The sequence below is a fragment of the Furipterus horrens genome, unplaced genomic scaffold, assembly GCF_987537825.1.
Source record: "Furipterus horrens unplaced genomic scaffold, mFurHor1.1.pri manual_scaffold_13, whole genome shotgun sequence".
NCBI classification, from domain to species: Eukaryota; Metazoa; Chordata; class Mammalia; order Chiroptera; family Furipteridae; genus Furipterus; species Furipterus horrens.
In genome coordinates this window covers 50,795,976-50,807,731 of record NW_028327183.1, presented here as the reverse complement: position 1 = coordinate 50,807,731, position 11,756 = coordinate 50,795,976, and the positions used below count along the sequence as shown (strand labels likewise).

Here is an 11,756-nt window from a genome sequence, read left to right as displayed (position 1 = left end):
TGAGTGCTTCCTGTGTGCCAGACCCTGGCCCAAGGGCTTTCCAACCTGTCAATGACCTGAACCTTCACAAAAGCCCAAGGAGGTCGGGGTTATTATAATACCTATTTTGCAGATGAGGAACCTGAGGTACAGTGAGATAGTCACTTGCTCATAGTCACACAGCCAGTAAGTAGAAAAGCAAGGAGTCTGAAGCAGGAGTGACTTCTTAGCCACACTGCCTTGATACTCAGTTTTCTCTCTTTCTTTTTATTATTTTTTTTAAGGTTTACTTATTTACTTTTAAAGAGAGGGGAGGGGAGGGAGAAAGAGAGGGAAAGAAAATTTAACGTGGGAGCGATACATCGATTAGTTGCCTCTCACATGCTCCCAACTGTGGAGACCTGGCCTGCAACCCAGGCATGTGCCCTGACTGGGAATTGAACCAGCAATTTTTTGGTTCACAGGCCAGAGCTCAATACACTGAGCCACACCAGCCAGGGCATTACTCAGTTTTCTAACCTGTCAAGTTGTACATGCTAAAAGTACACTAGCATGTGACATTCGTGTGCCTTCACTAGTGGAGACTGAGCAAAGGGGTGCTATCATTGTTTTGTTTCCAGCCACCATGAGAGCTGCGCAGGCCAGAACAGCAGCCACTAACCACAGGCAACTATTTATATTAAATTTACATAAAGTCACAACTGTCATTCTTCAGTTCCACTTGACACATACCCAATGTGCCATAGCCACATGTGGCTGGTGGCTGTCCTGTTAGATAGCACATACTGGGCACTGCCGTTGTTGCAGAAAGTTCGATTAGACAGCGCTGAGCTGGACAGCCTCTAGAATTCACTTATGTCTTGCTAGAGAAGTTGCTGCAGAAGTTGCCAGGCAAGCAGTCCCACACCCAGGGTAGCTGGCATGAGGGGTAAGAGCCCAGGGCTGGGGCTGGCGCCTCCTGCTTGTTAGGCGGATTTGCTGTGTGACCTCCCATGAGGCACTGCCTTCTCTGAACCTTTCCCATTCCTCACCTGAAATGAGGAAGTTGGCTGAGGTGATGTTGACTCCTCTTTGCAGCCTCCTGTGATTCATGGGCCCGCCTGTCACCTGGAGACACACAGATGACAGGGAGGATGTGAGGTGACTACTCGTGGGGATGACACAGAAACCCCCCAACACACACGGGGGCTGGAACTGGGACACATACTGAGCCCACTGCTCTGGCTGTGGGGTTGGACTCAGGCACAGATGGGTCTTTGTCTCTGGCTCCTTCTCTCCCTGGCAGCCTTCTGGCGTTTCTTATGCTGTCACTCCAGGTGTGCACTTCCCTGTTTATTTTCTTCTCTTTGGCTCAGGATCACCTGTCTCCAACACCCTTGGGCTACCTGGGCACCCGGGCACCCTGGATGCCCTCACTCCCTACCTGGGAAAATTTTATTTTATTTACTTGTTTTCAGAGAGGGGTGGAGGAAGGAGAAAAAGAGGGAGAGAAATATCAGTCGGTTGCCTCTCACACAGGCCCCCCCAACCCAGGCATGTGCCCTGACCAGGAATTGAACCCACAACCCTTTGGTTCACAGGCCAGCGCTCAATCCACTGAGCCACACCAGCCGGAGCTGGGAAGATTTTCTTGAAGCAAGAGATCTAGGGAAATCCTCAAGGAAATCCAGTTTCAAAAGGGTGTTTCGGGCAATGGGAGAAGCCTGTATTCCCAGGTTCCTCCCAGAGCAGGAATCTGGGGCCCAGGTTGGGTGCCAGCCACACCCACGGTATAATTAGGGAGAGGAAAAAGGAGGGGGTGAATCCCTGGGGGGAGGGTGGGGTAGTTTCCGGGCTCTGCGAGGTTAAAAGGGAAGGCCTGGCCAGGGGTCCCTGGGCAGAGGATCCAGGCGGCCCACACGACAGGGTAGAGGTACTTCGGAGTCCCCTCCCTCCTTCCTCTCGGTGACTCCCAGGTGAGGCGGGAAGCACATCACTGTGGCTGGGGATCCTCGAATCGCGGGCAGGAGCCCTGCTTGAGCCTCAATTTCCCTTCAGACCCCCAACCTGCCTGAGCAGGAGGGTGAAACCCCACGTGCCAAGAGGCTGGCAGCCGGGACAGTCCCGGCCGGGGAGGGCGCTCCCCTGCGGCTTAGGAAGGGCGGGAGGACGCAGCCAGGACATCATTAGGATAATTGCGCCCATTACCGCTGTTCCAGATGGAATCGCCCGTCCGCCCGGCCCTGAGGTCGTGGGTCTCAGGTTCCACGGGTCCCCGCGGGCTGGCGTAGCCCAGGCTAGGCGGGCGGGCACGGCGGGATGAGGGGCTTGGTTACGACATCTGTTTTAACCCGCTCCTCGCCACCCCCCCCAAGCCCAGGTTCCGGCCATGAGACCCCCACGACTCCACCTTTCCGCCGCCTCTGGCGCCCAGGCCCAGGCGAAGCTTCTGCTGCCGCTGCTGATGGCGCAACTCTGGGGTGAGGCGGGTGTCAGGGCTTGGCGGGAGGCGCCGAGACCCGGGGCGAAGGGAGAGTGAGCTCTCACCGCCATCCCCCGCACTCTGCTCCTGCCCTTGGGACCCCAGCACCCGCCCACCTGCCGGGAGCAGGCCCCGCCCTCACCAGCCCCGCCCCTCGCCTAGCCCCGCCCACGATGCTCCGCCCCCGCCCAGGCCGCGCCCCTCCCACGACGCACCTCCACACTCCCCCTTTTCTCTCTCGGCCCCCTTTCCTCGCCCCTGACCCCACCGGGTGCTGATCCCGTCCCCGCACTCCGTCCGGTTCTGTCCCGGTCCCTTCTTCCTCCGCCCTATTTTATCGCTCGCTTTTGCCTTAGCCCCCTTTTCCAGCCCGTGGCGCTGTTCCCACGCCTACTCCTCGCCTACCCCGCCCTGCGCTTTCCCCGCCCCCTTCGTCCCCGCCCCTCCGGATCCACCCTTTTGGGTCCCCTTTCTCCACTCTCCCCGTCCCCGCCTTCTTCCACTTTCACACCTTTTTCCCTCGTCAACTTCCATTAGGTTCCAGCAAGACCCTCCCCTCCCCGCCCCCACTTCCTGCTTTCTCCCTGGTTCTGTCTGCGCCCCTCCTCCGCACCCCCAGTTCCATCCCAAGGCCACGCTCGGACCCCAAACCCAGTCCTTGCCCTGCGCTGTCCTGCCTGCTCTAATCGCCAGCTCCTCTCTCCAGCTGCAGAGGCGGTGTCCCCCAGAAACGACACGGACTGGGACGCGGAGGCCTCGGGCGGCCCGTGCGCGCGCGGCTCGCAGCCCTGGCAGGTCTCCCTCTTCAATGGCCTCTCGTTCCACTGCGCGGGTGTCCTGGTGGACAAGAGTTGGGTGCTCACGGCCGCGCACTGCGGGAACAAGTAGGGGAGCTCCTCGGGCGCTGTGGAAGCAGGCCTCAGGGAGGAGGGGGCATGGAGGGCTGGGCACAACGGGATGAGGGTATGGAACTCTCCCAGCTCAGTGTGGAGTCAGTTCTGGAGGGCTTCCTGTAGGAGGAAAGATGGGGCTGCGCTATGGCCGCCAGGGGGCGGTGTGGTCCATCTCAGCCTTTCCAGACGCATCCTGATTCTGCTTGTGTTCCACTGAAGTGGAGATAGTTGTGTGCAACAGACAGAAGTCAAGGTCTGCTGTGGTTAGGAGTTTAAAACTAAAATTGTTCATCTCATGAGTCCCTAAGGGAGGCAGGAAAGGAGAGGCTGACCCAGGTAGAACCCCAGCAGAACCCAGGGATCCGAACACCTGATTGTTCCTCCCCCTGTCCTGAAAATTCAGGTGCCCAATTTTCCTCCCCTCCACTGGCTCCTGCTTCAGACCCAGGAGTCTGTGCCCCCTTCAAGGATCCAGGTGTCTCCCCCACCCCACGGCCTGTGCCAGCCTCCCCAGGGACTCAGCGTCTATGGTCCGTCTCTACAAAGGCGTTGCCTCCAGATGGCTCTTCCTTCTCCAGGCAACTGTGGGCGCGAGTCGGGGATGACCACCTGCTGCTTCTCCAGGGGGAACAGCTCCGCAGAACCACTCTCTCTGTTATGCACCCCAAGTACCACGAGGGCTCTGGCCCGATCCTGCCAAGGCGGACAGATGAGCATGATCTCATGCTGCTGAAGCTGGGCAGGCCTGCTGTGCTCGGACCTCGCATCCAGGCCCTGCGCCTGCCCTACAGCTGTGCTCGGCCCGGGGACCAATGCCAGGTGGCTGGCTGGGGCACCACGGCCACACGAAGAGGCAAGAGCTAGGGGCTCTGTATCTCCGGCAAGAGGAGCTGGGGGTCAAGACTCCTTGGCCTGAGGGAGGAGGGGCTGGGGGCCCGGACCCCTGGGTCTGAGGGAGGCGGGGCTGGAGAATGGGAACAGTCTGGGTGTCTGGACTCCCGGGCCCTGGAGCACTGGGACTGGGTCCTTGGACAAGCTGGTGCTTTCTCCCATTAGTGAAGTACAACAGGGGCCTGAGCTGCTCCAGAGTCACTATCCTGAGCCGCCAGGAGTGTGATGTCTTCTACCCTGGCGTGGTCACCAACAACATGATGTGTGCAGGACTGGACCAGGGCGAGGACCCCTGCCAGGTAGGGTCTGTGACTCATGGGATGAGCATAGGCAGTTTATGGAAAAGCAGGGGACCCCACCCTTGTCCCCAGCCTGTAGCCACCCAGCCAGACGTCACCCACACATCCAACACTATCCTGTCCCTACCCCAACTTTATCCCTGTCCGTGAAAGTACGTGCGAACCTATACAGAAATTTCGTGTGAGTCAAAAGTTTGAGGCTATGCCTGGAAGCGAGATATCATCGGATTGAGAAAATGCTCCGGAGAAAAGCAGTTCCCTAGTTTATTAAGTACACTCAGAATTAAAGGAGAGAAGTAAGCAGGTTCCATCAAATCCACTGGTGGCCGGTTCGGGAGGCAGGAGAAAGGCAAGCTGGGAAGTCTCCAGACGGGCTCCCAAGCAATACGAGGAGATACGCACTGTTTCTCCCTTGGCGGGTACCGGAGAGGTAACCTCTGACATTTACAGAGAAGGCATGCGGGCCACAAGTTAACAAGGACTTCTAGGGTCTTGATCTGCTGCCAACTATTTTACCCCTGAGGGGTCTGGAAAAGAAGATCACTCTCCCATTTCAAAGGCATGTTATCCTAGACACAGAAGAACTCGGGTCGTGTTTGATGAAGATAAAAAAAAGACAGACCCTGGCTAAGAAAGCTGCTGGCCTGGGACGTGGCTACCGGCCATGACCTGCCCACTTAGGGCTCTCTGAATAGACCATGCTCTGTGGTTGCCCCAGTCTCTGGGCAGGCCAGCCTCCCCTGCAGACCCCTGAGCTTGGCAGGTTCATTACATAGCCGCCTTTTTGTTCCTGTCTCCACGGCCAAGTTCGCCGCCTCACGCCCATCTTCTTGTCCTCGAACCTGGGCTCAGCCCTGCCTGCTTCCCACGCCCTCTTGAGCCTTGTTCCCATCAGCAGGCCCGCTCCTAAGCCCCGACCCCATCTCTCTGTAGATGCACCTCCATCCCCTCACCTAACAGGTGCTAGAGTCTCAGCTCCATCACGTCTCCGTTGCTCAGTCCAACAGCCATAACCCAAGCCCAATTCCACCACCTCCCACTGCACTTTGTACCTAATTCCAAACCCACCTGAGCCTCGTCTTTATCCCAAACCCCTCCCCCGCCACCCGCATCACTCCCTCAGATCCTCGCGTGGCAGCCCTCACACTGGTGTATTTATTCGACCTCTCATTCCTGCTCCCCACAGAGTGACTCCGGCGGCCCTCTGGTCTGTGACGAGACCCTGCAGGGCATCCTTTCCTGGGGGGTTTACCCCTGCGGCTCTGCTCAGCATCCAGCTGTCTACACACAGATCTGCAAATACACCTCCTGGATCGAGAGAACCATTCGCTCCAACTGACCCGGCGGTCCCGCCATTTTTTCGCCATCTGCCACGCTTCCTGCCCAGTCAGCTGGACTGCCCTGCCCCATTCAAACCTCTGCCACCCACTCTTGCCTGCTAACACCTCTCTTCTTCCCCCCTCTTCCTGGTCCACTGATGCTCTCTGCCCATGGTAAAGCCGGAGTACAGGAAGTGGAGGCAAAGTTTTGTTCAAAAGCGGGGAGGAGGGGTGATCAGTCACCCACCTTGGCTTCCTGTACCCTCCCCTGCCTTGTGACCTTGGGCAAGCCAAGGAGCTCTCTGGAAAGTGGGGACACAGAAGCGCCTACGCCATAGATGGGTTGTATGGAGACTGAAATCACGTGTGCATGGGTCACTACGGTAATTTTCAGTAAAGCGTTAGCACAGAGGGTGGTGAGCTGTGACTACATGTCGTTTGTTGTCATGATGTGCGAACAGGTCCTGGTACGAACACGTGTGACTCTGTGTCCCGGGCAGAAAAGCACGGGGGTAGTTTCCAACCCAACCTCCCCACACTCACACCATCGCCATCCCCATTCCTAAGGGCTGATGGGAAAATCACATTGTCCACCCCCCTCTGCCGTTCTGTGGAGCACCTCTGAGCCACTTCCTTCTTCCCTCCCACGGTTTGCCACGTCGGGTCCACCCAACACCAGTTCGTCCTGTCCCAGCTTGAGTCATCTGGTACCTTCTCTGCCGTCCTGGGGCCACTAGAACCCAAGGGACTGCACCCTGCCCCCATCCCAGCCTCTGAGACCAGAGGAGCCTTCCTCACGGCCATTGATAAGTTCAGGCAAATTTCAAAGCACTCTGAAATTCAGGAGAAACTTTTCCGTCTCTCTCTTAGACCCAGCTGTCTAACCAAAGAGCTACAGTCCTGCCTCACCATGTCTCCATTCTCATGCCACATCCAAGGCTTGTAACCCAAGTCCAGCTCCATCCCCACCCCACCTCTCAAATCGTCTTTGAGATTTTGCTCTGAAAATGTGGGCACGTGGGTTCTCTTCCTCTCTCTGAAACTGTCTCCGCTTAGCGTAGACATGGGAGCAGTGACCTAAGCTGAACATAACACAGGAGAAATTTTCCATCCAGTGCAGGCTGTTTTTGTTTCCCCTTTCAAGAACCGATTTATTGAGCACTTATTATACGGCAGGCCCGGTGCTGGGCTGGCCACATAGTGGTGACTACAAGGTCCCTGCCCTCACAGACTACAGAAGACTGGTGCGCAGGCCCCTTCCACGGACTCCTCCCCCACTCCCATCAGCACACCCCGGAAACGTCAATGAGGCACATCACACAGGCTCGGCACTCAAGGAGCTGCTGCTTAGGTCAGGGAGACAGGCATGCCTGACATTCTTGGCATTCAGGTCTCCATGCAGAGGTTACCTCCTCAAGGAGGCCTTCGAGGATTGCCCTTGTGAAAGGTGTCCCCCACCCCCACCCCAAGCCACCAATTCATTGCTTTCTTTATTCCTTTGGCAGCACTTGTTAGAGCCAAAGCAATATCATTGATTTGTTTACTCCATAATAATTTGTGCCCTCTCTCCTCCCACTCAGTCCATGAGAGCAGGGACACGGATTTATTCACTGTGGTTTTCTAAGCACCTGGTACAGTACCTCAGCACAGAAGCCACTCAATACATTGCTGAATGGAAAAATAGCATAAAGTGATCAATGCTGTGAAAGAAAGAAGTACAGTGTGCCCCAAGGAAGGGCCAGACTCTTCCCAAAGGAGTCAGGAAAGTCCTTTCAGATGAGGAGGCATTGGGGTTTTAAAGGATGAGTAGGAGTTCACCAGTGATGGAAGAAAATGTACTTCCTTTTTACAAAGTATATTTTATTGATTGTGCTATTACAGTTGTCCTGATTTTCCCCCTTTACCCCCCTCCACGTAGTACCCCCCCACTCCCTCAGGCAATCCCCCCACTATCGTTCATGTCCATGGGTCATGCATATAAGTTATTTGGTTACTCCATTTCCTATACTGTACCTGACATCCCCATGGCTATCCTGTAACTACCTATTTGTACTTCTTAATTAATCCCCTCACCTCTTCACCAATCCCCCCACACCCCTTCCCAACTGGCAACCATCAAAATGCTCCCTGTATCCATGTCTCTGTTCTCCTTGTTTGCTTAGTTTTTTAGATTCAATTGTTGATAGATAAGTATTTTTTGCCTTTTTATTGTTCATAGTTTTGATCTTCTTTTTCTTAAATAAGTTTCCTTACCATGTCATATAATAATGTTTTGGTAATAATGAACTCCTTTAGCTTTACCTTGTCTGGGAAGCACTTTATCTGCCCTTCCATTCCCAATGCTAGCTTTGCTGGATAGAGTAATCTTGGCTGTAGGTTGCTGCTCTTCATGACTTTGAATATTCTTGCCAGTTTCTTCTAGCCTGCAAAGTTTCTTTTGAGAAATCAGCGGACAGTCTTAGAAGTTAGTTACTCCACTGGAAGTAACTAACTTCTCTTGTTGCTTTCAAGATTCTCTCTTTATCTTTAACTTTTGGCATTTTAATTATGATGTGTCTTGGAATGGGCCTCTTTACATCCATCTTGTTTGGGACTCTCTGTGCTTCCTGGACTTGCATGTCTACCTCCTTCCCCAAATTAGGGAAATTTTATTTCATGATTTTTTTAAACAGGTTTCCAATTTCTTGCTCTTTCTCTTCTCCTTCTGGCGCCCCTAAGATGTGAATGTTGTACCTCTTGAAGTTGTCCCAGAGGCTGCTTATACAATCCTCACTTTTTTTTTTATTCTTTTTCCTACTTGTTGTTTTGATTGGTTGTTTTTTGCTTCCTTATGTTCCAAATCATTGATCTGATTCTCGGCTTCATCCACTCTACTGATGTTTCTCTGTAAATTGTGCTTTATTTCAATTAGTGTATTCTTTGTTTCTGACTGGATCTTTTTTCATGCGGTTGAGATCCTCACTAAGTTCCTTGAGCATCCTTATAACCACTGTTTTGAACTCTGCATCTGATAGATTGCTTATGTCAATTTTGTTTAGCTGCTTTTCTAGAGTTTTATCTGTTCTTTCATTTGGGCCATGATTCTTAGTCTCCTCCTTTTGAAAGCCTCCCTGTATTTGAGCTGCTTTGACTCCGTGTCTTGGTTGTGTGGCCTCATGTAGTAGGTGTCCTGTAGGGTCCAGTGGCTCAGCCCCCCATGTCGCCCAAGCTGGGTACTCGAGGTGTGCCCTCCATGTGGGCTGAGTGCACCCTCCTCTTGTAGTTAAGCCTTGGTTGCTGTTGGCAGATCAATGGGAGGGATTTACCCAGGCCAGTCAGCTACAGGGACTGGCTGTGACCACAGACCACCAGCCTCCACCCTCCATGGAGGGTCAGCTGTGCAGGGGCAGGGGGGTGGTGCTCTAGTGTGGTCTGTAGCTCTCCAATGGGTACGCTGGCCCTGGAGTTTCCCGGGTGGTGCAGGCCAAGGTCAGCCCCCACCTGTGTTTGGCCTGCACCCTGCCTGAGCTATAAAGCAATCTGAGGTGGCTGCTACTTGTGCTGGGCTTGGAGATTCCCAGGTGAAGCCAAGCTGTGAGTCTAAGCTGGCTGCTGCTAGTGCCGGGCCTGGGGCTCCCTGAGGCCAGCTGTTGTTTGTTTGAGAGGACTTAGGAAGTTGTGACTCCTAAGCCAAGACCAGCCACTCATATGGGAAAGCAGCTTAGATGAACCCTTAAGTTGGGTTCATCCTCTGGGGATCTCCAAGGCAGGTCAAATAGTGTTAGCCAGGTTGATGGAGTCTCAGATATGGCACCAGCTTGCCAGCTCAGTCTGGATGGATGTGGTTTCTTTAATTCCATACTTGCCAGACTTCCATTCAACTCTTATTTCTGATGGTTCTGAGTGATAGTTGTTCTATATTTTAGTTGTAATTTTGATGTGGTTGTGCGAAGAGGTGAACCATGTCTGCCTACGCCACCATCTTGACCGGAAGTTTGAAAATGTATTTGTATCACTCATTGTGTGACCTTGAGTAAATTACTTGAATGCTTTACTTCAATTTCCCCCTACCCCTTCCTGTGAAATACAGATGAAAAAGACTCTTGTGAAATTAAATGAGATAGTTTACATGAAATGCTTACCTAGCACTGGCTGGTGTAGCTCAGTGGATTGAGTGTCGGTCTGTGAACCAGAGGGTCGCTAGTCCGATTCCCAGTCAGGGCACGTGCCTGGGTTGTGGGCCAGGTCCCCAGTTGGAGGTGCGCAAGAGTCAACCACACATTGATGCTTCTCTCCTTCTTTTTCTCCCTCCCTTCCCCTCTCTCTAAAAATAAATAAATAAAATCTTCAAAAAGAATTTTAGAAAAGTAATGCTCACCTAACTCTCATGTACAGAGTAAACAGTCAGTAAAAGTAGCTATTGAGGTGTCCTTAAAAGCAGGTGGTATGCCACTTAGCACATAGTGAGTATTCAGTCTTTAGTCTCAAGACTGCTTGTCCTGAGTGGAAGAAAGACAGCTCCAGTTGTGGGAGGCAGTGCAGGGTTCTGTAGAAGACGGACAGACATACTCTATATTTTTAAATGCAAACAATGTGCCAGACATGGTTGTGCTTAACAATGTGAATTCACCAATCCCTCCACAACCCTGGTTACTATTGCTGCTTAATGGATGCAGCAACAAGGAGGGGTCCAGTGATCTGCTCAAGGTCGCACACCTAATAGTTGCCAGAGTTGAGATCTGGACCCACAGAGATTTGGACCCACGGAGGGCAGGACCTGAATTCATGGTCCAAACTGCAATAGCATTGTGAGGATGCGTGGAAAGGGAGCCCAGCCTCAGCTTGTTCATCAGGCTTGTGGCAAGTGGGAAAGCTTGTGAGAGCTCAGAGGAGGAAAAGGTGGACTTTGCCTGAAGAAATCAGAGAAGTCTTCCTGAAGGAGGGGGCACCTGAGTTGGGTCATGAAGGATGAGTCGGAGTTTACTCGTAAGAGAAGGATCTTGAGAAAGACATTCACTCATTCAGTTAACACATCCTGAAACTTCTCATGAATCCAGCTTGAATGGGGTGATTCTAGGGACACAGAGATGAGTCAGACCTGGGCTCGGCCCTTCTGGGGCTACCCATCTGATGAGGAGGGGTGCGGGAATAAGCAGCAAGAATGGGATGATGGGAAGGAAGATGGAGGGGAGAGATGGGTGAAAAAAAAAAAGAAACAAGAAAATGTTCTCCAGACTTAGCCAAGATCTGGTGGTGCTAAGAAAAAGGGAGAAGTGCTTAATTTTAGGCAAGTTGGCCACATGGTACTGAGGATGTGAAGAGTGGAGTAGGTTATGACAAGTCTGAGGTAGTCCAATTGCGACCATAGTTCTCAAACATCGTTGCGGTCTCTGTCTCTCTCGGTCTGATATTCTCTCTCTCTCTCTTTCCTGTTTTTGTGTCTCTGTCTGCAGCTTCCTTTTATCTCTTTCTCTTCCCCCACCTCACCCCCATCCTGTCCTCCCGTCTGCCTGTGCGGCCTTTTCCCTCTGAGTCCTGGTTCTTCCTCCGGCCTCTATCCTGATCTCTGGGCATCGCTCCTGTTCCTCAGCCCCAGCTCACCGCAGCAGCTGCATTCAAGACAGACCTGCTTCCCCCTCAGTACCCGGCCTTAGGGATCTTCTTCCTCACCCTCTTCCTCCTCCTGGCCACAGACTGTCCTGTATCTAGATCCTGCGTGAGGGCTCCCTCTCTTCGGAGACACTCTGGGAAATTCTACATCCTAGGCCCCCACCCCCATTTAGCCAAGCCCTGACCCAGCAGGCAGCCAGCTCTTCCCTCCAGAGGGTCTCCCTGTGTAGCCTTCCTTCCCAGGGTTAGTTTCCATCAAGGCCCCAGGGCTTCCTCCTCCCCCAGTAACATTTCTCAACCCCAGTTAATCACAGGGTGGCCCCAG

General features: G+C 53.3%; 1 protein-coding gene across 2 annotated transcripts; it reads left to right on the top strand.

The window, feature by feature from the left end:
* Window positions 1–1,831: 1,831 nt before the first annotated feature.
* KLK10 (kallikrein related peptidase 10) lies at window positions 1,832–6,202 on the top strand. Of its 2 annotated transcripts, none has more exons than XM_090260119.1 (6): window positions 1,832–1,934; window positions 2,334–2,438; window positions 3,147–3,324; window positions 3,912–4,186; window positions 4,390–4,523; window positions 5,710–6,202. In XM_090260119.1, the coding sequence occupies exons 2-6, from the start codon at window positions 2,348–2,350 to the stop codon at window positions 5,860–5,862; spliced, it is 831 nt and encodes a 276-aa protein (XP_090116245.1). In that variant the 5' UTR covers window positions 1,832–1,934; window positions 2,334–2,347; the 3' UTR covers window positions 5,863–6,202. The 2 variants fall into 2 exon arrangements, with proteins under 2 accessions (XP_090116245.1, XP_090116244.1); XM_090260118.1 differs by having other exon boundaries at window positions 1,833–1,934; window positions 2,339–2,438.
* The last annotated feature ends 5,554 nt before the right edge of the window (window positions 6,203–11,756 follow it).